Source organism: Sceloporus occidentalis, unplaced genomic scaffold (assembly GCF_023333645.1).
Source record: "Sceloporus occidentalis isolate IW3139 unplaced genomic scaffold, rSceOcc1.0.p SCAF_13, whole genome shotgun sequence".
NCBI lineage: Eukaryota > Metazoa > Chordata > Lepidosauria > Squamata > Phrynosomatidae > Sceloporus > Sceloporus occidentalis.
In genome coordinates this window covers 12,376,660-12,402,139 of record NW_028316993.1, presented here as the reverse complement: position 1 = coordinate 12,402,139, position 25,480 = coordinate 12,376,660, and the positions used below count along the sequence as shown (strand labels likewise).

The following is a 25,480-nucleotide window of genomic DNA, read 5'->3' as shown; positions in this document are numbered from 1 at the left end:
ACTTAGAGGGTATACTATGACAAATAATGGAACTTGAGATGTGTATTTTCATTTCCTTTTATTTTTATATTGCTTATTCGTATCGAGACGTGCTGCATAGAGCATGGCCACATAAACCCATGAAAAACCCACACAAAACTTTGCTTGAATATGTTTTGAAAATAAAGTTAAATAAAACAAATCCCTGCAATGCACCCAAAAGTGTGGTCAGGGTCCCCACAGCCAAAATCTTCCATCAGCTTTGCGCAATATAAACCTACATCATGGTTGTGTTTCAGTTGTGTATCTGCCAGTGTGCCTGCTCCATGTCTTCTGGCACACTAAGGAATAATGCATGGGGGCTGTTTCTGTGGAGTGGAGTGGTTTGAGCATTGGACTATGACTCTGGAAACCAGGGTTCGAATCCCCGCTTGGCCATGACAACCCATTGGGTGACCTAGGCGAGTCATACACTCTCAGCTTCGCATTAAGGCCAAGGCAAACCCCCTCTGAACAAATCTGGCCAAGAAAACCCCATGATGGGTTCCCTTAGGTTCTTGACACAAGTCGGAAAGGACTTGAAGACACGCAACAACAACACAGCTGTTTCTTCAAAGGCAAGAATTGTACACCTTTGGCAGGTTGTATACTGTTTTGCTCACTCCGTAAAGTGCCATGCAATGATGCAAACCTGTATTGGATGATGCCATTTTTGTTCTCTCTGCAAATACCAGCTGGTAGTGGTTGCCCGGTGCAGAAACAGTTCCTGAAATAGCATGGGTCAGAGAAGAATACACAACAGAATTGTGCACTTGAGGACACTGCCCTTGGTAAATGGGCTTTCCCCTGGTAAACAGTTCAGGACACACACACATACACACCAGTAAAAGGAGCAATAACATGCATTTCAAACGCACTTCATTCTGAACTGCAAAGACAATGGGATGGATAAACAAAGGTTGTTATAAAAGTCATTTGCATGAGCGGAGGTTTTCTGAGCTAGATCTAGCTGTCGTTCCAGCCTCTCGAAGGCTTTGTTTGGTACTGAAAACTGGAACACAACCCTTCCATAAAGTAAACTTTATTGGTGGTCTGCAGCGGATGAAAGCATTACAGCCTTTTAGCTGATGGGTTCCAGCATCTCCTCAAAGGCAGCGGTAGAAATGGGCACCTGAACAGTGAATTTTATCCAGAGCATCCCAGGACCATTGCTTACAATTCCCATATCTGGACAGAGGATCCCCTGATCTGAGGTGCAACACACACGAAAAGAAGGTGCAAAGAAGATGGACCCCCAGGGTTATATAGGGCAGGACCAAACAAAGAACTGAACCAGTGAGACTCATCTCAAATCCTAATACATTTGAGAATCAACTACGTCACTAGGGTTCATGGTTGTTACCCCAAATCCATGGTGTCCCTCAGGGCAGTCTGAACTCCCCACACACCCCGAATGATGCCCCTGATGAAAATTGTACAAACTTGCAAGAAAGTTTATACCCTCCAACCCTTCCCAGCTGCTTCTGTATCCTTGAATTGCCATGTTAAGGTGAACCTCTCTTTTGGGGGTCTGCTGACCACAAAGTAACCCTCTCCATGCCACTGAGCAGCTGTTACCATGATGCTGACAAAGACTGTAGAATTCATCTCCTTAGGGACCAGATCCACTGCTAGAGGATATAAGAAAATAAATGTATAAGTGGTGTCCAACTGTCATGTTAGTGGGATGGTGAACCCAAAGAGATATTCAAAGGGGTCCAAAGGGTATTGAAGGTATTGGATGCCACTCCCAAAATATGATACTACTCTACAAAATACCAATGGTGGAGACACAGGGTGCGCACCCCTCCAATGTCCTATAAGGGGTCAGTTTTGACCCCCAAGCCCTAGAAATTGCCCTTCCCAAGCATAAATATTGAAAGCTATGCAAAAAGGAAACCAAACATTAATGGTGTTGTTTATATAGTATCTAAATGCAACAATGCAATTAACAAAAAGTAATGATAGAGCCAACATGGTGTAGCGGTTTGAGTACAAGACTCTTGAGACAATGGTTGAAATCCTTGCTCAGTCATGGAAACCCACTGGCAAGTCACACTCTCTCAGCCTCAGACGAAGGCCAAGGCAAACCCACTCTGAAGAAATCTGGCTAAGAAAAAGCCACGATAGGTTTGCCTTGGTGTTGCCAAAAGTCGGAAATGACTTGAAGGCACACAGCAACATCTAGCACAATGCAATTGCTTTTAATATGTTACTTCCATTCTCTGCAAAGGCAGCAACAGTGCCTCATCTTCCAAAGTGCTACCTTGGGCAATTACCTAAAATCCCCTTCTAAGTAACAAAAGGCATTGGCTTTCCAAACCTAATGCCAAAAATATGCATCAGGTTGCGCTGCAGAAGCATGCACCACAGTGGCAAGAGAAGCAGAGTTATGGATCTACATTCCTTGCTAAAGCATGAAGGCATGAAAGGAAGCAGAGAAGAGGACATGGCCCCTTCAGCACAGAGAGAAACGCCGGGAGTTGATGTTCATGCGGGTGACGCCGATGTGCTTGAGCGGGGTGGACAAGAGGAAAGCCATCTTGGGAGGGATGTTGCAGAGCAGGTCGGAGTCCTCTTCGCAGCCCTCCAGTCCGAAAGTGGCATCGTCCAGCATCTCCTTGTGTTGGTGGCAGGCCTGCTCCACCTTCAGCCGGTGGATCTGAGCACGCAGAGACATCAGTTGCCGGGCCAGTTGGTGGTCCAAGGCTTGCATCTCCCGCTAGGCAGAAGAAGGAAAGAAAGATCATTCACTATCCAGAGGCAGCATTTTCCCAGATCCATTGGCCTCAACCCAATTGATACAACCAGCTTGAACTGACTGACTGGATCAGTAGGGTTTACCTAAGTGCTGAGTTACTATTCAGCAAAAGATGTGATAAGTTCTGCTTTAACTGGGACTAGCAATTGGGAAAACCTCTGTTACATCTGGTGGGAACATGGGAGACAGGGCCCTGGTCCTAATAAGACTCCTGCTTTGGGACACTGGACTGGAGGGACCCTTGCTATCCTTTCGGTTTCAGCAGGCCTTTGAAGGCTGATGGCTCAGGGCGAAAGCACACTTCATAATGTTCTATACTGCTTATATCTGTTGGTTTCTTGTTGTAATGGTCCCACTTTTAACTGCTTCTAATTACATTTTTAATTTGTGCACAATTGGCCCTTCATGCCCATAGCTTTTTAATCCATGGACTTAACCATTCATGGCTTGAAATATTCCATATACATATACATACATACATACATACATACATACACACAGTTGCCCCTCCATTTGCACAGACTTCATATCCATGACCCTTGCTTACACGTGAGAAGCAAACAGAGGGGATTAAAATGGGGCGCACAATGGTAACCACTCGCAGGCATGCACCCCCATTCCATCTTATGGGGCTTGAATATGCGCAAATTTCTATTTTTGTGGTTGAGTCCGGAACCAATCCCCCACGAAAATGGAGGGCTGACTGTATATTCTCAAAAGCAAACCTTGATTTTGCAATTTCATAGAAGGAAAAAAGATGACCTTTCCACCGCAGTGGCAGCTTTTTGGTGTTTCTGCAGCATGGTGCATGTAAATGCCATGCCGCTGAAACGCCATGAAGCTGCCACACGTGCGGTCAGCCATGAGGCTTCCATCCTAGGAGCATGCACTGTCTGAATGCCATGCCCCCATTCCAGTCTGTTTTGCCCCTCAATTTACTTCCTCAGATGCAAGCAAGTCTACGAAAGCTTCTGCTACAACATCTTTCATACAGTTAGTTTCCAAGATGCTACAAAATCCCTTTGCATACTGAGAGATGGCCATTCAATTCACCTCCAAAGATGGTGAGTCTACCACCCTCCAAAGCAGTCCATTGCTGAACAGCTCCTACCATCACAAAGTTCTTCATAACATTTAGGTGCATGTTCTGGTCTCTGGAGAGCCAAAAACAAGCTTGTGGCATCTTCCAAAAGACAACCCTCCTGACATTTAAAGATGTCTCATCTCACCTCTTGGTCTTTGCTTCTCCAGGCTAAAACGTACCTAAGTCCCTCATCAATGGGCTTCTAGGCCTTTTAACATCACAGTCCCCCTCCTCTGAACACTTCCCATATTGAAAAGCCATCTCCTTCCATCCTTGATCAGTCCAGGAAGGACCATGCAGTGGGTACCAATACCTGCTGAGTCTCATGTTCATATCCCCAAAGAAACGGGGAGCTACTCACCAGTTCTGTCCTGAGCCACTCAAAGGCTTCTCCAATGGTAGGAAACCCACAGATGCTGCCCATTGCCCCTGGGGCTTGGCGGTCTTCCTTGGTGGCAGTCACCACTGTCTCCTCACCCTGCTTTTCCTGGAGGGTCCTGAGGCCATTCTTCCAGGAGGGACTTTGCACATGGGCCTTCCACTCCAGGTAGGAAGGGCGCCGCGTTTGCAACTTCAGCTTTGCGGTCAAGGCCTTGACGCTCTCGAGGTCCTCGTCCTCTGAGTTGGACTCCTCTTCTCCTAGCTCCTTGAACCTCACTAGAGCCATGGTGGAAGTTTTGCAAAAACACAAGAGTGTCCAGCACGCTCTTTCTCTGTGTGTCAAATGGATATGTGTATAATATGCGTGTGGAGACTAGAGCTGGGAACAATAAAAGCCTTGGGATTTTTTAGTTTTTTTTTTAAAGGCAGGAACTTTAATTATTCAAAGGTTAACAACCCAGGCTTTTTTTATTCCTACCAAAAAAAAAGTGGCATTATTGTTTACAGCCGGGGAGGAGACGCCTTGTCCTTTGAAAGGAAGTTTCAATGAGGACATAAAGGACGACAAGCGTGTAAACTTTATACTGTAAAGTAATTTATCCCAGGGGCATGCCTTCCTTTCCCGCTTCTATTATCAGAGAAGAAAAGACATAAAAGGTCCTCCGCCCAGGTCTTCAATGGAAGGTCACAACACCCATGGCTTCCTATCAGTCACGCCAACCTTCAGCTGGACATAGAGTCTAGGATGAGATTTGGGATAAAGGACGCAGCGTTTTATTGCCAACCAGCTCGCCTCTGGTTTTATGAGCCATCAAAATGGAAGCACGCTTGCACTTTGCCGTCTTTTTAATAGCAACGCAACATGGCAGCACCGCAAAACAGAAGTACCACCTGCTGCTGTTTACTGATGGGAAAAATAGGCATTTAATGCACTCCAGTGTAGTAGGCCTGTGTGTCTAGAAAGCATGGAAATCCTGGATCAGTTGTTGACTGGTGACTCAACACTTAGGTAAAGCCATGGCTGAATAGGTCTACTCTAGTTGGGACTTCCGATGTGAATCAGGTCTATAATGTCTTCTTAACTTTAGTGTAAATATCTGCCTGCAGAGTTATTGTGTTGGAGGGAGGGATAATGAATTTTATTCTGTACTTTATCTTATTCTTTACTATGTATTTATTCATATTGTAAGCCGCCTCGATCCATCTGGAGAGGTGGGATATAAATAATAATAATAATAATAATAATAATAATAATAATAATTAGTACTAGTAGTAGTATACTACATAACCCCAATGGAGGAAAGCAGCACTGTGAAACACGTCAGTGATGGCTGCCATTTTGCAATATGCAACTACAATGCACAACTATAATGCGCAGCCACACGCACAAGTGCAATGCACAACATTGTTGTATAGTATGAGCAACTGCTGCTGTCACTATCAGCAGAATACGTCACTTGCTAATGCTATCTGCTAGGCAGACTTTAGCTAGATATCCTGGGACTGGACTCCATGGCCCATGTGTCCCCTTCCAACACTAGGATTTGACAATTCAGCAAAATAGCCATCTGTACAGCTGAGATCAGTCCAAGGGGGTCAATGCTCCTTTTAGCCTTCCAGTCACCACCAGAGAGATATGGGTGCATAGAAGGGGATGCCAGTGAAATCCCAAAGCCCAGCAGGCACATGCTATGGAGCATCCTAGACGGCTGGCCCTAATCCTGGAACCTCACTAGTCCCTTATCTTCATCAGCTGAGCCAGGCCACTTCTAAACTCCTGGCTTATTTGCTGTGGCTAAACAGCTGTCCTGCATTTAAGGTGGAACAGAAAGCTCAGGCTCACTGCATGGACCAAGAAACGGATGCTGCAAACGTGAAGAGCAAATGCTATATATTGGGGCCTTGCATGCCTTTTTGAAAACGATTCCACTTTTCTCCCAAGCTGGCATCCAACGTCGTTCCGCCTCAGTTCATTTCTAGTCTTCAGGACCCTTCCCGCAAACCTCCAGAGCAGGTAAGCAAATATATGATAGCAAAATAAAACACACAAAAATTGTGGCTCCTCGGAGAGTTCAACCAATGCATGATGGCATAGACTTAAGTGGACTATTTGCATAAGGTGTTATAGGTCAATTGCAAATACAGACACAGAGAGATTGGAGATGGAAAGAGAGGCAAAAGAGATGGCATTAGCATGGCCCTGTTCTTACCTCCCAAAGGGAATTGGTTTCACTTCGTTGTAGCTTGCAAATACAATTTTTCAACTGCAGGAGAGTTAAGTCTCTAGTCCACTTTGTTTTTAAGACAACTGATCCTTCGACTGCGGAAAGGAAAAAGCAGTTTCTGCACAATAACATTACAGATTGAGTCTCCATTATCTGAAATTCCAAAACCCAAAATACACCAAAAACCCAAAACGTCTTTCATGGGCGGCTGAGATAGTGACACCTTTGTTTCCCGATGGTTCAGTGTACACTAAATTTATTTCATGTGCAAAATTCTTTTAAAATGGTGTATAAAATTGCCCTGAGACCATGTCTATAGTGGGCCCTTGATATCCGCTGGGGTCTGATTTGAAGACCCTCCATGGACACCAAAATCTGCAGATGCTCAAGTCCCATTAAGTACAATGGCATAGTAAAATGGTGTTCCTTATATAAATTGGAATATATATATATATATATATACTGTGGATGGTTGAGTCAATGGATAAAGAACCCGTAGATGCAGAAGGTCAATTGTATAAGGTGTACCTGAAAGATAAATGAATTTTGTGTTTAGGTTTGAGTCCCATCTCCAAGATATCTCACGATGGACACATATGCAAAGACAGGTATTCCTAAATCCGAAAACATCCAAAATCCAAAACACTTCTGGCACCAAGTGTTTCAGATTAAAAGGTAAACTCAACCTGTATTATCAACACACAGTGATCCCCAAACTTTGGTCCTCCAGATGTTTTGGACTTCAGTCCCCAGATGTCCTGACAATTGGCCAAGGTGGCTGGGGTGGCTGGGAGTTGCAGTCCAAAACATCTGGAGGACTAACGTTTGGGTATAACGTTAATCCTCTGCTCCTTATTTGATTTTTCTCATTAGCTTCAGGCCTCTTTTTCTGTGCAATCTGCCCAGTGACGCCAAGGCAGGGAGGAAATTGAAAACGCGATGTGCGGTTTGTTTGCACATCTCTCTGATAAAATCTGCACAGTGCTCAATTGTGGGAGGGAAATAAACGGAAAATAAAACCTTCCCCCCCACACTGTTTTTTAATGCAGCCGGCCTACCTTAAACGCAACATCCTCTATCTATCTCTCTCCCTCTCTTTCTTCCTCTGGGTTTTATTTTTTCTCTCTGGCTTCTTAGCCTCTCCCACAACTGCAATGTGTGCACAGTTCCTCATGTTCGCTTGCACAATCTCAAGACTCAGAAGGCTGCCTAAGGCCACCCAGAAAGGCTCAGAGGCGACAAAAACAGCTGCCTTGGAGGCTTCTCGACAGCTGCACCCTGACTTTAGTTGCACCGGCGCTTGGTGCAATGCTCAGAGGATGCATTTTGGGGGTCACTAGCCACTGGATCTCTCTGTGTTAGCCACTAGAATCCCCGATTCCCTTGCCAAATAAGATCCCTCTTGGTCGATCCTGCTGGGCTGCAAACATAGCAGCTGTCAGGTAAGTGATGTGGACCTGTTTGGCCTTTGAAGATCCCAGGTTCAAATTTTGACACTTCTAGTAAAGGAGACCTTGACCCAGATCTTGGAAAGAGAGCTGCCAAGGTGGGAATAATGGTGCCAGATCTCAGGGCCTGGTCCTGATTGCTCCAGTTTTTATGGACCATCTCCAGGTGGTGCAAATGCTCCACTTTTGGAAAGCTCCAAGAGGAGAGAGATGGATGCGAATCTCCAACTCATCTGGTAAAGCAGGCGCTCCCAACGGTTTGCAAGGATTCGTTTCACAAGACTACAGATTTCCAGAATTCCAATGCATTGGGCCATGGCTGTTAAAGCGGTGTCAAACTGCATCAGCTCTACAGTGTAGATGAACCCCCAGTCATCATCGACACCTGAAGGATTGTGTTTGGTAGGTGAGACACAGAGCTTGGAAAAGCCACTTCTGTAAGCTGCAAACAGAAAGTAGATACTGGGAGTTGTAGTCAAAAAATTGCCCATACCCTTCCTTGCTTTCAGATGTGTACTTTTCAAAACCCTGCTTCGGTGCACCTGATTCCTCAGGCTCTTTTATATTGCTTTTATGGATGTTTGCTTTTCTAACTTCTTTTGTTGCATCCTTGCTATTATTATTATTATTATTATTATTATTATTATTATTATTATTATTATGGCTGTTTGTATATTCTTTTCCCACCTGCTTTAGGGAGCTGTAATAAACAAAACTCCGAAATAGCCAAGCCAGACTGTTATCAAAAGAGGAAAAGAAACACTCCAACCGACATCTCGCTTCCTTTTTTTTTTTTTTTGGGGGGGGGGGGGGGTTGCTACAACAATAGTATAAAGTACAATGCCTCTTGAATATTTCCTGTTTGAACCAGTTTGTTGCATTTACTATCATGCAAAGCAGCCTAAATATCTTAAAGTCACCCAATTGCATCCTGTTTCGGAAGCTAAGAAAGATCAGCCTTGGTTAGTACTTGGATGGGAGAGGATCAACCAATGCTGGAGGCCCTGTTTCAGAGGAAGGAACTGGCAAAACCACCTCTGAGCATCCCTTGCCTAGGAAAACCCTATGAAGTTTATGGGGTCGCCATAAACTGACAGGCAACATGAAGATACTTATGCGCCTATATCCGGAAGGCATCAGATCCTGTCTTATGGAGGAAGCGAAGTAGGGCTTTTTGCCTCTTGTATATCTGTCTCTTACCTAGAAAACATGCAGAGGTAGCTGTGTTGGCAATTTAATACATTCAAACAAAAAGCCGCCAAACAGTGATACCTTTATTGGCCAACTGAAATGCAACAAGTATGTTGTGCATTATGGCCAATAAAGGTATCACTGTTTGGTGCCTCTTCTTCCCTAATGCTCTAACGGGATCAATGCAAGAACTGCAAAGTCCTACTCTGCAAAAAGCTTCTGTTTCTTTCTCTTTTACTGATTCAGTTTGGCTCGAGCTGTGGTTGTGGATTGTTCTGTAACACTTCCATCTCACTGCCTACTGGCCAATGCAAACCATTACACAAAATGGAGCCTAGTACAGCTAGAGTAGGCAATCTGTATTAGACCGCGGTGGGTTTCTTTGCTCAAAGTAGTAATTTTGTGTGTAGAAAGTGTGTTGTTACCTGAGTGTGTGCCTTGGACTGCGCAATGATGGAGCTCAGCTACATATTGCCGAGTTTTAACTTGTGAAATAACAGGAGGGCATGGCACAGGCACTTGTGACAAGTAACTGGTTGCAGTCCTGAAAACATATCCAGGGTAGCTGTGTTGGCCATATAGCAAAGTGTGATAACATCCAAAATCCAACAAGCATGCAAAATAAATAAATACATGCAACATGTATTTTTTGCATTTGGATTTCCCAATAAAAGTATCACAGTTTGGTGGATTGTGGATATTATTGCACTTAGCCTCGATCCTATTAGCCTAGAGTAGACCTACTGTATCGATGGCATTTACCTGTTGCCGTTGTCACTGTGTGCCTTCAAGTCCTTTCCAACCATATCATGGGGTTTTCTTGGCAAGTTTCTTTACAAGGTGTTTGCCATTGGCTGTCCTCCGAGGCTGAGAGAGTGTGACTTGCCCAAGGTCTCTCAGTGAGTTTACATGTGGACAAATCAACAGCTGATTCGATGAGTCTGCTCCATTTGGGACTAAGCAGTGGGATCCAGGCCATTGCGTCTGGTCCAAATGATGGGAAGAGGATGCCCTAAATGCTTCTTACTGTCTCTTTTTGTGGCTACAGATTCTACTGGAAGAGGATCTCTGCTCTTTGGTCAGCTCCTTGGGACCCCAAACAGCCATCTGTCCCCAACCCTGGCTAGACCTGTCCTCTCCTTGCCATGGAGTTCGCAGAGTTGATCAAGACCGCTAAAGTGGACAACGTGGTCCTTTCGTGTCCAGGGCTCCAGCCGGTTGTGGGGACCCTCTGCATCACCAGCCACCACCTGCTTTTATCATCCCAGACGGAGGCGGCAAACGGGGAGCAAAACCAGATTGAGCTGTGGCTTCTCATCCGCAACGTGGATGCCATTGAGAAAAGGTGAACAAATTCTCCTTTGTTCCCCTGCGCCAGTGATGCACTAGTTTGTTCTCATTAGTAACGTCTGCCATCTTGACCATCTTGCCCTGATGTTGCTTGGCGACATGTGTCCCAGTTTTCATCTGTGAAATGTTGAAGAGGGCAATTCTGACAAGCTTTTTTTTGTACTCAAAAAAATATTTGGCAGGGGGTCTGACACTGGGGCGATTTCCAGGAGACTTTAGGGGCCACAAATAGCCCATGGTCTAACCATTCTCCACCTTTGCACTAACTTCTTTCCTTTCCTCCCTGCAAGTGTTCAGAATTTAAGCTGGTATCATCCAAGCTCCCCCCGGACTAATGGCTCCCCTCGAGAGACCAGGTTTGCCTTTTAACTCCTTTTTCAGCCTGCAAGGCATGGCAGCTTCATGGCTTATCTGTCTGTCCATCTGTCCGTCCGTCCGTCCGTCCATCCATCCATCCATCCATCCATCCTTCCGTCCTTCCCCCTGCATTTTGCAGCACCAGTCCATGACTGAAACAATTTTAGGCTCTCACATTTCTGGAGGTTGAAAAATAAAGTCAGAAAAGGAAGGGTTGGACTACATCTCCCAGAATGCCCCAGCCAATACAGCCAGCAGTTGTGCCACTCAGAGGATTCTGGGAACTGCAATACAACCAGGGCTTTAGAAGAAGGCAACAATATTGGCAGTGAGGTCAGAGAAAAATGCCTTTTGCAAAAATTACGGAAAGTGATGATTATGTCAAAAAGCATCATTTTAAAAAAGAACAACAGTAATTATAGCGACCGTTCACAAAGTGGTGTTGACAAACATCCTGCTATTATATTAATTAACATGAGTCACATCTATGGACCAGAAATGGGAGTCACTGTAAGTCCCTTTCATCTCTGTTCAAAAGGGGGGTAATTGGGCATTAAACTCATTATGTGCCATTTTTGTTCTCCGGCGCTTTGTTCTTTGTGAGCTGCTCAGTCACACTGGTGACTCCGAATCCTGTTTTTTAGTCCTGCGTACAGTAGATCAATGAAGGTAGAATTAGTCTTACAAAGCTTTGTTAATTTTGTTCTAGCACACAAGAATAATTTTACAATTTTTCTTCTTGCCGAGAGAACATCCTTTAAAATTGCACGGTCTGTTGGCCGCCTGGGATTTTCTGTACAGAAAATTCTGTTTTCTATGCCCCCAAAAATTGCCATTTGTGCCATTTTCTGCACAAAACCCTGTGTGTCGGGTCTTTGCAGAATAAACCCCAGAGTGCAAATAATCCTTTAAAACTGTGCCGTTTTCTAGGACTTTCTCTGCCAGGAAAAGAATGTTAGAATTATTCAAGCTTGCCTGCTAGAATGAAATTGGTAACAGTAATTCTACCCCTGATTTAAACCATGATTTCCTCACCTACACAAACACAAATCCAACAGAAAACTCATCTGAGAAAGGATTTGGATTCATCCATCCACCAAGGCTGACCGTTCATTGCCTCCTCCTTTGACACAGGATTTGTCTTGCAAAATTCAAGCTGCTGCGTGTGTCTGTCTATGAAAGTCGCCATGCGTAAGGAAAGGTGGTTTGGCTTTTTGCTTTTCTTTCGTCTCCCTCTTTTATTTTATTTCCCCTTCTCTTGCTTTTTTCCTTCAACAGGCTCACAAATGCATCAGGTACTATCACTCTCAAATGCAAAGACTTGAAGATTTTGCAGCTGGAAATCCCAGGGATGGAGGAATGCCTCAACATTGCCAGTTCCATCGAGGTGAGCAAAGCGCTCCCTTGGCACTCAGGCCATACAAGATTAGCAAAGACAAAATGCCCTCTGTACATGTGCAGACTGCTAGCCATCACCACAGCCCAGTCCAAGCACTCCTTGGGAAAAGAAAGAAGAGAGAGGGATAGAGATGTCTCTTCCATGCTGAGTTTAGAAAAATTCCTGAGCATAGAAAAGTTGTGGATGTGGATTAGATTGTGATTTTGCTTGTGCATTCAGTTGCACAGTGTTGCCATCCAATGTAAGGGTCATGGAGCACATCCAGTGCATAACTCCCCTGTACATCTCAATGTAGTATCTCACCCAATTTTGGGGCCCATCAATTTTAGGACAATTTGTATTCCCTTGTTGGTTGGGAAGTGGTTTGGGGACATTAGGTGGCAGTGCTCCATCCTCTCCAAAATGGAGGACCGCTTCTCTAATTTCTGGGAACTGTTCTATGATTCTAAGAAGCCCCCGTTACCATTGATTTTGGCAAAGCCTTGGTTGATCCCGAAGACCGACTTGGTTGTCCTTGCTTCCTGCAGGCCCTCGCCTCTCTGGAATCGGTCATGATGATGTACCCCTTCTTCTACAGACCCCAAAGCATGAAGCTGGAAACTGGGTGGCAGCCCCACACTCTTGAGAAGTACTACCAGCAAATAGCTTCAGATGTGAGTAGCGAGGGCTGTGGTTTGGGTGGAAACGATGGAGGCATGTGTCCTATCCCTAGTTCACCCAACGTTCAGCTCAGCCATGAAGCCCATTTGGTGAACTTAGGCAAATCACGCTCTCTCAGCCTCAGGGGAAAGCAATGGCAAACCTCCCCTGAACAGATCTTGCCAAGAGAACCCCATGATAGGTTTGCCTTTGGGTTGCCATAAGTTGGAAACAGCTTGAAGGCACACAACAACAACACAATCTATGTTGTACCCTGCTCTGAGCCTTGGGGAGAATGGATAAGAAATACAATGTATTATTATTGGGCCCCTTTGCAATCCCTTTGTGTATATTAAACAACAGGGAGAGCATCATCGGTCTTCCTGAGCTAAGAGCATCTGCCATCTTTTTTGCCACTTGTCAGTAAGCATTTCCTTTGCTGCTTCTGAGATCTACAAGCCCAATTTTCAGGGATGAAGTTCTACTGTAGAAACACCTTCTTCACACAACGGAAACCTCCCCATCGTCTGACCCAACAATGGTCACCCCGTAACACCCCAGGTCTCAGCTTTCACCTGCCCTATCTATCCTCTTGTCCCTTTTGCAAAAGCTGCAAGAGGCTGATGTTGACCCATTTCCCAGACAGGCACCTGGAGGCTCAGCTCCGTCAATGAGGATTTTGGGACGTGCTCCTCTTACCCGCCAGTCGTCATGGTGCCCGCCTCGGTGGACGACACAACCCTTAAGAAGAGTGCCTACTTCCGCCACGGGAGACGGTTCCCTATCCTGAGTTACTACCACAAAAAGAATGGGACAGTGAGTATTGGCTCCCTTCTTGCTTCCTGAATGTCTTGTCTGCATCCTTTTTCTCATGGAGAACACATCCAGGTTTTACTGTATCCTGTGGTGTGTTTCCAAAACCAGTCATACCGGTAACAGATCTTCCATGCCTCCTTCAAGCCCTCGAAAGCATAGCCATGTCAGTGGAGTGGCAAACGCGTTCCAAGTTTTACACTAAACGTTAAAAGAGGTCCTAAAACACTCCTGTCCCTGCAATAAAAAGGGTTAAAACAGGCTGTATCCACACTACAGAAATAATCCACTTTGGCACCACAATAATAATAATAATAATAATAATAATAATAATAATAGTAGTAGTAGTAGTTTTATTTATATACCGCTATTCCAAAGATCATAGCGGTGAACAGCAAGTAAGCTAATTAGCAAGTAAGCTAATTAGCAAGTAAGCTAATTTGCCCCCAACAGTCTGGGTACTCATTTTAGCGACCTCGGAAGGATGCAAGCCTTTAACTGCCATGGCTCAAAGGAATCTAGGACTTGTAGTTTTGTGACATTAGGCTTTCTCCATCAGAGTGCTCTGGTGTCAACTACAGTTCCCAGGATTCCATAGCACTGAGACATGGCAGTTAAAGCGACGTCAAACTGGATCATGTCTGCAATACAGATCCATCCTCAAATAGTGCCTTTAATGTTCAGTGTGAAATGCCACATTTCAACATTTCAGACATTTCTTTTTTGAATAATGACATCTCCTGCCCAGCGGTGTATGGTGGTTTGCATGCCAGGGAAGGAACGCATCTACTCTGGTTTTTAGTGTGAAGTTTAAAAGTTCGGACTAGAGTCAGAATGATTCTCTGACATGAACACACTACTCATTTTTTGGAAGGAGCTGCCTCTCCATCGTTTCTATCCTTTGGCTTTGGCAGGTGATGCTCCGCAGCAGTCAGCCCTTGGTGGGACCCCACCGGAAGCGCTGCCGGGAAGACGAGCAACTGCTGGGCGCTGTGTTGGCGGAGGGAGACCGCGGCTTTGTCCTGGACACACGCTCCACCCAGGCAGCCAAACAGGCCCAGGTGATGGGGGGCGGCATGGAGCACCGGAGCTCCTATCGCGGCTGGAAGAGGCTCCACCGAGCCCTGGAGAGGTCAGTCGCCCACATTTGCTCCTATGTCTGGGGTCAACCATATTTTCTTCATTAAAATGCCTTAGAATCATTGAATCCTAGAGTTGGAAGAGATCCCAAGGACCATCCAAGGTCCAACTCCCTCCTGCCATGCAGGAACTCCCGACAGATAGCCATCCAGCCTCGATTTAGAAACCTCCAAAGAAGGAGACTCCATGACTCTCGAGGCAGACCCCCTGCCCTGCAATAGGATATTTTTGTGTATTATAGTCCCCCATCCTCCTCTCTTTGCTTTCCACCCATGACAGAGGTCGACCCCTCCAGGAAAGCTTCATCAAACTTGTCGAGACCTGCAATGACCCATCGCCAAACATGGACCGCTGGCTGAGCAAGCTAGAAGCTTCCAAATGGCTCTCCCATGTCAAGGAGTCACTGAGCACTGCCTGCCTGGCAGCTCAATGCATGGAAAGGTAAGGCCTTCACCAGAACCCCCTTCCACACTGCAGAGTTATAAGGATTTGTTCATTGGAGTGGCACTAGAGCTCTTTGGGACCAAATTCCATAGGGATCCCAGGATTCCATAGGATGGAACCATGGCAGTTGAAGTAGCATCATAGCACAATAACTCTGTGAAGTAAAAGAGACCCAAGGGCAAACCAGAGTTTACATTGTCCTAAGCCTTAGATGGAATAAGCTATCTGTAACTAGTTACTCTTTTGGAAAAGACGAGTTGGAGGTTTGGCATACCAATTCCACAGCCCTGCCTTGCCCTTACTCATTGAATCACCTTTCAACAGTGACTTTGTTATAAAGACATCATTGAAAAATAATTCAATGAGTAAGTGTAAAGCAGGGCTGTGGAGTTGGTATGCCAAACTTTCAACTCCTTCATAAATGACCAATGTACTGTCGCCCTTCCATTCTCGTGGAGTTGAATATCGGCGAGTCTCCATTTTCAGAGGGCTGACTGTATATTAACTAGCAATAACAAAAGTATGACCCCTGTATCTGCGGAGGATATGCTCCTGGACATGGAAATGCAAAACCATGGATCACAGTGAACCCTATTGAAATGAATGACTTCTGGCGGATGTTGGTCATAGAGTCACGCTAGAGGACCTAATGATTCCAGAGAAAACTCTCCAGGCATTTCTAGGTCCTCCAGCACAACTCTTTGGTCAACATCTGCCACAAGTAAGTCATAGTATCACACTGGATGACCTAGAAAGTGCCTGGAGAACATACATGTGGCTTCCTTGCAGAGAGAAGGCCTGTGTCCTGGTGCATGGAGCTGAGGGGACTGATACTACCTTGCTGGTGACAGCTCTCGCCCAGGTCATCCTGGACCCCGACTGCAGGACGATGGTGGGCTTCCAGGAGCTGCTGGATCGGGAATGGATACAGGTACCTTCACCAGGAAGAGTTTAGAGCAGGAGGGATGCTGGCAGAAAGACTTCTGCATTGCATTTGTGCACCCTGATGTGTTTTGGGGATTATTCTGCCCAGAAACACCTGTACAAAATTACATTGGTTTCGCTCAGGCAATGTGCTTCCTTGGAACATATTTTTGGGGTGTGCAAATACAGGAAGAATTCCTCCTCCTTCTCATCATGGTCTTATTATTGTTATACATATCCTGAATTTTTTCCAGAACTCAAAGCAGCAAGTGAGCTTTTCTGTTAGACACTAGGAATGGAAACCAGTCTCCAGACACTTCCAGTCTTGCTCAGTCACCTTCTATAATGCTACTTATCACTGATAGAAATTTAGAAAGTTTTCTTTCCAGACACCAGCTCCCAGACACTGGAGTTCAGAAAGGAAGTTTTTCCAACTCCAGACCTTAGCTGACAATTTCAGGTTCAAATCCTCATTACCAAAGACCAGGATTCTGGCAACTGTAGTCCAAAAGGATAATTTCTCTTCTCGTCGGTCCTACGCTTTCTGACCAAGGAACATCTGCTTTCATTTCTCACCCTTTGTCCCTTTCCTTCTGCAGGCTGGGCACCCATTCTGCCTCCGCTGTGCCCACTCAGCTTATTCTCATGCCCGGCTGAAACAGGAATCGCCTACCTTCCTCCTTTTCCTGGACTGCGTCTGGCAGTTGGAACGGCAGTTCCCTTTATCGCTGGAATTCAATGAACATTTCCTACTGACCCTGTTTGAACACAGCTACGCATCGCCCTATGGGACCTTCTTGTGCAACAACGAGAAAGAAAGGTGAAGAAGAACCAGCAGCAGACCAGGAGCAAAGAGGGAAGGAGACGGGAGCTGGATATAGGGAGGGTGGCATGGATTAAAATGCCTGGCATCCTATTAAGTCAGTTCCAGTGCCCTAAGTTAGACTTAGGACATCATGAATGCCTGGAGGAGGTAATGGGCTGGATGAGGAAAAAGAAATCGAAACTGAATCCAGACAAGACAGAGGTGCTTACTTGTCAAGGGTCCTAACATGGGTTTGGAGGTGCATCAACCAGTTCTGGATGAGTTTGCACTCCACCTGAAATACTGTTTGTAGTCTGGGAGTCCTTCTGGACTCCCAGACTTATATACCACTTCATACCACACTAAGCAGTCTCTAAGCAGTTTACAATGTGTAAGCTAATTTAGAGTCAACGGCCAGGAGCGCTTACTATCAGCTTTGGGTGTTATGCCAACTGTGCCCCTACCTAGAGCAGGACCTAAAGATGGTAGTGCACACACTGGTAACCTGAAGCCTGGACTTTTGCAATGTGCTCTGCATTGGGCCACCTCTGTACCAAGTTTGGAAACTTCAGTGAATTCAAAACACAGCAGCCAGATTGATTCCTGGAACACCCAGAAGTGATATTATTACACTGATCTTAAAATCACTCCACTGGCTGCCCATTAGTTTCCAGGCAAGTTACAAAGTGTTGGTTATTAACTTTAAAGCCCTACGTGGTTTGGGTCCAGGTTACCTATAAGATTGCCTCTTCCCATATAATCCAACCTGTACATTCAGGTCCTCTGGTAGAGATTTACTCCTATCAGTCAGGACTGACTTATTACGGGTTCATAACCTGAGCTCAAATGACAGTGTTTCTGGCTTGTAGATGCTGAACCATTCCTCCTCTCTGAGAGATATTTCACCCAAGCCAAAGGTACAAAAATAGGTTGGAGCAGTTCCCCAAATCCTACAATGGCTCAGAGGCCAATCTATCAGAGGTGGGCAAGGATTCATTTTCTAGCCACCACAAATGGCATCCTAATTGAGGTGTAGTATCTGAATATTTAAATAACTACTACCCTGGTATGCAGAATAGACTCACTTTTGATAAGAGCTAGCAATTTTCTTGGGGATGAGCCGCACCCAATGAAGACATAAAATCACGCTGGTTCCCTCTGCAGGAAGCTCTGTGAAGTGAAAGCCAAGACTCATTCCCTCTGGCCCTGGCTCAACAGCGAAAGGCAAAAGTACCTGAACCCACTGTATACTTGCAACCCTTTGGTCATCTGGCCATCCGTGGAGCCTCAAAGCATCCTCCTCTGGCAAGGTAGGGTTGCAGACCCCTGACACACATGTAAGGATGCACCATAGAAATAATATTTTGAAGAACACTTGTGAGCAATTTCTTCTAGCATGGTGCTTCAGGTAACTTTCTTTCCTTCACCTTTGTTGGTTGTCGCTGGCAATGAATCTTACTCTTATGACAAAGGGACTCATCATGATCCTAAGGAAAATTCCAAAAATGCAGATACGTGGGTTGATCCATCTTTCTGCATGCCCCACATACCGACTCAGTTTCCCATACCATCCTTTTCTTAGCACCAGAGAAAACTTTCCTCTCAAAGGCAGCAGATCTGTTTGGGAGTGTTTAATCTTCACAAGGAATAGTTCCTTTTGTTAAAGTAATGGATATCAGTTCTCTGTGTAAGATCAAGCCACCCCAAAGAATTATGCATTACAAGAGTTTCACAGTAATATATTCTTGTTGGGAAAATATATCTGTCCTGTTTTTGCGTGCCATAATGTCATCTCCAAATTATGGTGATCTTAGGGCAAACCTATAATGAAGTTTTCTTGGCAAGGATTGTTCAGAGGGGGGTTGCCATTGCCATCCCCCGAGGCTGAGAGAGTGTGACTTGCCCAAGGTCACCCAGTGGGTTTACATAGCTAAGACGGGATTTGAACCCTGATCTCCAAAGTCCACAGCAGCTCCTTCACCTTAAAAGAGGTGCAAAATTAGGTGCCCCATTTAACCATGTACCTGTTTTTTCCAAGTGTTGAATGTGTCTCTAACAGCCATGTTTTCCTGCAGGTTTATTTCTGCGTTGGGTGCGTTCATCCCATTATGTAGATGAAGCATGGACAGAAATCCTAAAAGTAGCTGGAAACTGCAAAGCCCACACAACACAACTGAGTGGGACAACATCAACACAGACTGAAGCACAAACCCTTTCAGAAGCAGAAAATGAAGCACAGACCAAAGATCGCCTATGAACCGAAGAGCTCAAATTAGCCACAGTCCGGACTTCCTTATATACTTTGGCAACTACCAAAGGAGAGCAAAAGGCTTGTGCTTGGTGTTGTCCACAAACTGTGAACGAAGCTGCACTGTGTGTGAGACAGAAAGAAGGGGAGCAAAGGGATAGACTCTTGTCTCTAAACTGTTACAAATAAAATGAGAGATTTTATGTATTTTAAAACATTCAGCTGTTTGAGTTATCCAATTACCCAGATATCTCTGTCAAGGGAACCAAGCTATATACATGGCAAATGAACAAATGGGTGGGGTGGGTTTTTCCTGCCAAGAATATTAGCTTTACAGGGCAAAAATTCAGAAGGGAAAGTTGAACTTGCTGTATTCTCCGAAGTATTGCTGAAAAACAAACTTGATTAATCTTTCCTTTTAAAATCCCAAACTTGTTCATTTCCACCAAACTGCAACTAAATGGAGAAACTGTACTATTGATAGCTCAGGTCCAGTGTTCTCCTTTTCTCCAACTGGCAGCAACACCAAAGATTCAGGTTGGGAACCATCTTTCTGAAGCCCTCCTACAAAGGTCAGGGGTTGATCCTGGGTCCCCTTCTTGTTTGCAAGGTACACCTTCTGCCTCTGAGCTTCAGTGCCTCCCCTGCCCCAAGGACAATTGAATTCAATGATAAAGCAATCCTCAAACTTTGGAAGTTCTGGACCCTGAGATTTCATAAGCAGGTAAAAATTCTGCATTAAATTTGCAGCCCAAATTCTAAAGGAGAACTCTGAGATATGCATAAAAATCAAAGAAATAAACATAAAGCAGGGGTGAGAATTTATTATTTCCTTCTATGTTAACTTTTATAAATATGCCAAACCAAGCAGGAAACTGCGGTTCCTGAGTGTTGTTTAGAAGACGGGTGTCTCAATGCTGTCCCAGAGCAAAAGGGCAAGCCCAGTGTGCCCCCCTCTGTCTCTCTCCATTAAGCCTCACTCAGGAAACAGTCAGGAGCTCAAGTCCTGCTAGGACTGCCAAGATCCAAAAGGCAACAGTAGAAAGGCGAAAGGAGGAGCTGGTTCATGCTTCAAACTCAAATTCGAAGTACTGGGGGTCAAAATAATGAATACGGACATAGCCATCTTCGCCACCACTGCTATAGCTGAAAAATAAAACGAAAGAGCTGAACCTTCAAGGGAGCCATGTGGTTCCCAACCCCAGGGAAATGATGCACAGGGAAACTGGAATGAGTTAACAAAACTGAAAGCCTCACCTCTTTCCATCTGGGTGGAAAGCGACACTGTTAATAGGTCCGAAGTGCCCCTTGACTCTTCCAAATTCTTCCTCAACGCCCAAATGGAAGAACCTAAACCACACAGGACAGAAGGAAAAGTAAGATGACCCACCTGTAAGATGAACGGAGCGCAGATGGAGCTCTTCAAGATCACTCAGGAACCAAGTAATAGCTCCACATCCTCTAAAAGTAGAACTGGGTTTCTAAAGGAACTCTGCAGAGAATATCACCATCAACACTCCCTTAAAAAATATAAGGTCACATCTGCTCACCTGGCCTCAAACTTGCCAATCCTGGTGGAAGTGGTTGTCACATCCATGGCTTCCTGTCCACCACCCAACACCACCTGGTAAAAGCAAACAGAAGGATACACCTCACTTGCATTTCTCTGCTATGAGGTGATGGATGGGACAGAAGCCCAAGGCAACTACCAAAGTCTAAAACATTATTATTGTTATTGTTATTTGTTATCTCCCTGAGTGGAAAACAAGCCATATTACATTTCAATGGCTAGCCTATTTCCCCCTAGCAAGAAGGGGAACTATAGCCTAAATCCAATTTAGTTCCAACTAGAGTACACCCACTTAATCTATTGAATTCATATGACGTACTGGACTCTCATTGATTTAATGGGTTAGTTGGGACCATTTGGCCATGCATTTTAAATTCTGCCCCATCTAGGCCTCTCCAAACTATCTGAAAATGCTGTCCTGGTTATTTGTCCATATTTTACTCATCCAATCTGCAGTGTGTGTATTGTGTGTGTGTGTGCGTGCAATTTTGCATGCATGCGCACACACACACGGGAATGACAAGGGAAGGCAATGCACTAGATAGATCAATATCTGGACCAATATCACCAAGTCTGACTGGCAGCTGTGGCTCTCCAGAGGTTTCACACATAATTCTTTCAGTATGGACATCCCTGCTATTCCCTCCTGGTACTTTCCCATCCAATTACTAGCCCAATCCTGATCTGCTTTGTTTACGAAACTAGATTTGGTGTATTCTGGGTAACATGGTGTTAACAAGGAGGACAGCCTTCCCAAACTGTGCTGGGAGACAAGGCAACTCTAGCCATGAGGGGATGCCATGGAGGTTGTGGGTTAAAAGACACCCACAGCCTCGCCTGTTAACATACGTGATCAAAGATGGGGGAGAGGGCTGCCGAGTTCACTGGCCGCTCTGTCCGGAATGTCTTCAGGTGATCGAGGTTCGTGGAATCAAACAGCTGCAGAAGGAAGAAGAGGTTTCTTACCATAAGCACCAAGGCCAGGCTTTAAACTACACATCTCCCACATTTTCCCCCACAGCATCATATGGCAATCCTCTTGGGTGATACTTCAAGGGTGAGAAATGGAGGGAAAAGAAGACCTGTCTTACTGGCAAGCGGCTGGGAGTGGCGGAACATACCTTGGCAGTATTGTCCTTAGAAGCTGTGATAAACATGGTCATGTCACGGGAAGTCTGGATGTCATTGATTTGCTTGGTGTGCTCCTTCATGTTCATGAGGACTTCCCCTGACTAGGAGAAAAGAGGTAGTTGAAGGGGATGGCATGCTTGTGAACTCTGCTCTTCCATAAAGCTGACAGGCTGGCCATAACTACCTTGCTATCTCACCTCCCTGCTCAGAGAGCAAACATGGTGGGAACTGGACACTAGGGAAAGAAAGAAGGCAAGAGAAAGGGACACTACTTTGGCTAGGTGAAGCAGCAGTTTGCCTTTTTAGCATGACTCCAGAACTGCCTCTCCAATCCACACACTAACCTTTGCACTGAACTGGTTCAGCTCCCCATTCTCATGTCCTGCAATAATGAATTCCCCAAGAGGCCCCCACACAGCACTGGTGATTTTGGAATCGTTGCAGGGGATCTTCTTGTACGGCTCATTGTCCTCTGTGGACAAAGGGAACAAAGAGGCAAAAATAAGTAATACTCATCATGGAGAGAGGGAGAGGCCCATCGTAATTCAGGTTCCTCCACCCAGGGGCCTCACCGATTTGGCTGGAGTCACGGAGGTCATAGAAGCTCACAGAACACTGGTAACCCATCTGCTTATCAGTGGAAAACATGATGATGTTCCCTCCAAAGTCAAAGCCACACGTTCGCACAGCAGAGCTGGTCTTCACCAGAGCGAGTTGCTTCCCTAGGCAAAAGACAAGATGCACAGAATCAGGACACAGGAATGCCTTGCCAAGTTTTCAACATAACAATAAGAGAGAGTCAAAATGCATGACATGCAGGATTAACAATTAGGAAGCCAGTATTAATCAGTTCACGTTCTAACAAAACGATCTTTCTTAGTTAACCATGCTTTTAACATACTGTTCATTTTCATAATATGTCTGTTGTTACAAAGAACCCAACGTACAGGTTTAAATTTCTTGGCATCTCATTCAGTCCACATAAAAGGGAAAGTCCTCTAACACTTAAATAGGGGACCCTTTATAGCAGGGGTTCCCAACCTTTTTGACTCGTAGAGACCTAAGGGATCTATGGAACATAGGTTGGGAACTGCTGCTTTATAATAAGGGAGCTCTGCCAGATCTATAAGGGAGAAGATTTTCAGACCTCAAATAAAGGACATCCCTTATTATAGGAGACATTCAGTAACCTTCTCCCTTCTCCTTTTGTGTCGTGTCTTCTTAGATTGTAAGCCTAAGGGCAGGGAACCGTCTAACTAAAAGATCGTATGTACAGCGCTGTGTAAATCTCCAGTGCTTTATAAATAAAGGTTAATAATAATAATAATAATAATAATAATAATAATAATAATCCTAGGTATGGCTCTCCTTGCACAGTTGCTCCACATTCTGTGTTTTCTGGGACAGGTTTCTGGCCCATCACTCACAATGTTCCCTTCACTCCGCACCCATTTCCCCAAAGGCCTCTGAGTTCTACCTGTCTCGCAGTCCCATAGCCGACAGCTGTTGTCCGCAGAGCCGGTCAAGACGTGCCTCGTGTCCCCTGAAAGAGCGGTCAAGGAACTCCAACATATAAGTACATGCGCCTTGCGGAGGGGAAAAAGCATTAGCCACATGAAGCCTAAGACTTGTAATGAAGAGTACCTGAACCATCCCCTGTTTGTGTACTTGCTGGGAGAGGGCCCCAACATCAGGCTCCACAAAGAGGATGAGTTAGTCCAAAAGCAAAATCTGTATTAAAATGGGGTTCCTGAAATATTCTCTCTAGCTGCCAAGCCTCCTGATCCTAAAAGTTAAAGGCATCTCAGCCCTGTTCATGTGTTCCAATAAACAGATGGCTGAACCCAAAGGATACAGTCAGCATCCACGCACCAGACAGCGCCAGTGTGTCCATTGTATGTGCCAAGTCTCTCACCGTTGACAGAGTACCAAACGTTAACAATCTGGGGAAAGAAGAACCGGAAAGTCAGGCCATGTTATTAAAACACAATTAAACACATCAAGAAGAAAAACTGAAGGTCACGAAGAACCATCCTTTTGCTGTTTTGGGGTAATTTTGGCTGAAAGGATATGTGTGTGTGTGTGTGTGTGTGTGTGTGTGTGTGTGTGTATATATATATATATATATATATATAGAGAGAGAGAGAGAGAGAGAAGGGTAGAGGGATTTCAAGGAACTCTTACCGGATCTTTAGCAACTGTAAACAGCAGGTCTCCTTCTCTGTTGTATTTGATCTGGGTAATGGACCTCTCATGGCCTTGCAAGAGGATAGGTTTCTGTGAAAAGGAAAGGGAAAACGAGTTTTTAGAAGACCTGATGCTATAGTCTAGAATTATGAATAGCATACGATGAAAAGTAGGCAGTAAGAAGAATGAAGATATTAATAACAATTTTATGTGTTGGGTTTTTTTTTTAAATTAAATTACTGGTTTAGTTAATATTAAATGGTTTTATATGAATAAGATTTAGATAAGGTAGTAAAGAATGGAGAATTAATGTGATCTATTATCTATATTGTACGTGGAATATTATGTAAAAAGTTTTTAAATACTATTATATGTAGGTTATAATACTAATAATATATAGAAGACCCCCATAGTCTTTGGTTGCCGAGCTATAGAACGTTTCTGTAAATATTTAATATAATATATATAATATAAAATATAATATTAATATTATAATATTATACTTTATATGAAATATTATTTATTGTATATATTAAATATTATATATATATATATATAAATTAAATTATATATTATATATAATATGACATATAATATATATAGTATATAAAATATGTATATTATCTATAGTTATATATAAATATATTAAATTATATATACACATATGTCAAATTTAATTATATATTATATATTTTAATTATAAATTATATATTTTATGAATTACATAATATACATAATATTATATATTATATATATATTATTATCACATTATAGTATATATTAATTTATATTATATATTATATATTTTTATATATTACATATTAATGTATTATATTATATATTAATATATATAATTTATTATATATATATATTAATTATGTATTATATATTTTATGTCTTATATATTAAATTATATATTAAATATTAAATAATATATGTATTATTGTATTATTGCATTAATATATTAAAATGTAATATATAATATATAATTAAAATATACATAATTAAAATATATATTTTTTAATTATGTATATTTTAATTATATATTATATATTAAATTTTACATATAAGCTGATAGAGGTTAAACAATTTTTGGTAACAATAACAGAAGAAGATATAAACATTATATTATAGATTAAATAGATTAAATAGAGGAAAGAAGCCCAATAAGCCGAATATTAAACCAATTAAACTAACTAACTAAACCTCCCAGAAGAGGAGAAGCTCACCATGGCTGCGGCAAGAAGAGAGAGCCAGATGGAGCCAGGAAGAGGCTGGGAAGAACACTTCCGGGGTTAAACCGGAAGTAAACCCGGGAGGGGTGTTTGTAGAGATAGGAAAGGTAAGAGAGAGCGCCTCATGGCG

General features: G+C 43.8%; 3 protein-coding genes across 5 annotated transcripts; 1 reads left to right on the top strand and 2 right to left on the bottom strand.

Annotated features, from left to right (window-relative positions):
• Positions 1–67: 67 nt before the first annotated feature.
• Positions 68–4,579, bottom strand: FAM167B (family with sequence similarity 167 member B). The gene is made up of 2 exons (XM_089478341.1): positions 4,225–4,579; positions 68–2,740 (listed from the first exon to the last, which is right to left on the bottom strand). Exons 1-2 carry the CDS (start codon positions 4,528–4,530, stop codon positions 2,477–2,479), a joined length of 570 nt encoding a protein of 189 aa, XP_089334467.1. The 5' UTR covers positions 4,531–4,579; the 3' UTR covers positions 68–2,476.
• Positions 4,580–7,673: 3,094 nt separating this feature from the next.
• On the top strand, positions 7,674–19,442 carry LOC149305004 (myotubularin-related protein 9-like). 3 transcript variants are annotated; one of them, XM_089478339.1, is made up of 12 exons: positions 7,674–7,911; positions 10,157–10,453; positions 10,749–10,814; positions 12,094–12,202; positions 12,742–12,867; positions 13,496–13,669; positions 14,581–14,798; positions 15,086–15,247; positions 16,040–16,181; positions 16,774–16,994; positions 18,144–18,289; positions 19,055–19,442. In XM_089478339.1, the coding sequence occupies exons 2-12, from the start codon at positions 10,254–10,256 to the stop codon at positions 19,234–19,236; spliced, it is 1,746 nt and encodes a 581-aa protein (XP_089334465.1). In that variant the 5' UTR covers positions 7,674–7,911; positions 10,157–10,253; the 3' UTR covers positions 19,237–19,442. The 3 variants fall into 3 exon arrangements, with proteins under 3 accessions (XP_089334465.1, XP_089334464.1, XP_089334466.1); XM_089478338.1 differs by having other exon boundaries at positions 7,674–8,319; XM_089478340.1 differs by lacking the exon at positions 18,144–18,289 and having other exon boundaries at positions 7,674–8,319; positions 19,055–19,181.
• Positions 19,443–20,031: 589 nt separating this feature from the next.
• Positions 20,032–25,443, bottom strand: EIF3I (eukaryotic translation initiation factor 3 subunit I). The gene is made up of 11 exons (XM_089478672.1): positions 25,345–25,443; positions 24,113–24,205; positions 23,784–23,871; positions 23,406–23,471; positions 22,501–22,650; positions 22,273–22,400; positions 21,919–22,029; positions 21,647–21,736; positions 20,778–20,851; positions 20,485–20,577; positions 20,032–20,373 (listed from the first exon to the last, which is right to left on the bottom strand). Exons 1-11 carry the CDS (start codon positions 25,345–25,347, stop codon positions 20,292–20,294), a joined length of 978 nt encoding a protein of 325 aa, XP_089334798.1. The 5' UTR covers positions 25,348–25,443; the 3' UTR covers positions 20,032–20,291.
• Positions 25,444–25,480: the final 37 nt, after the last annotated feature.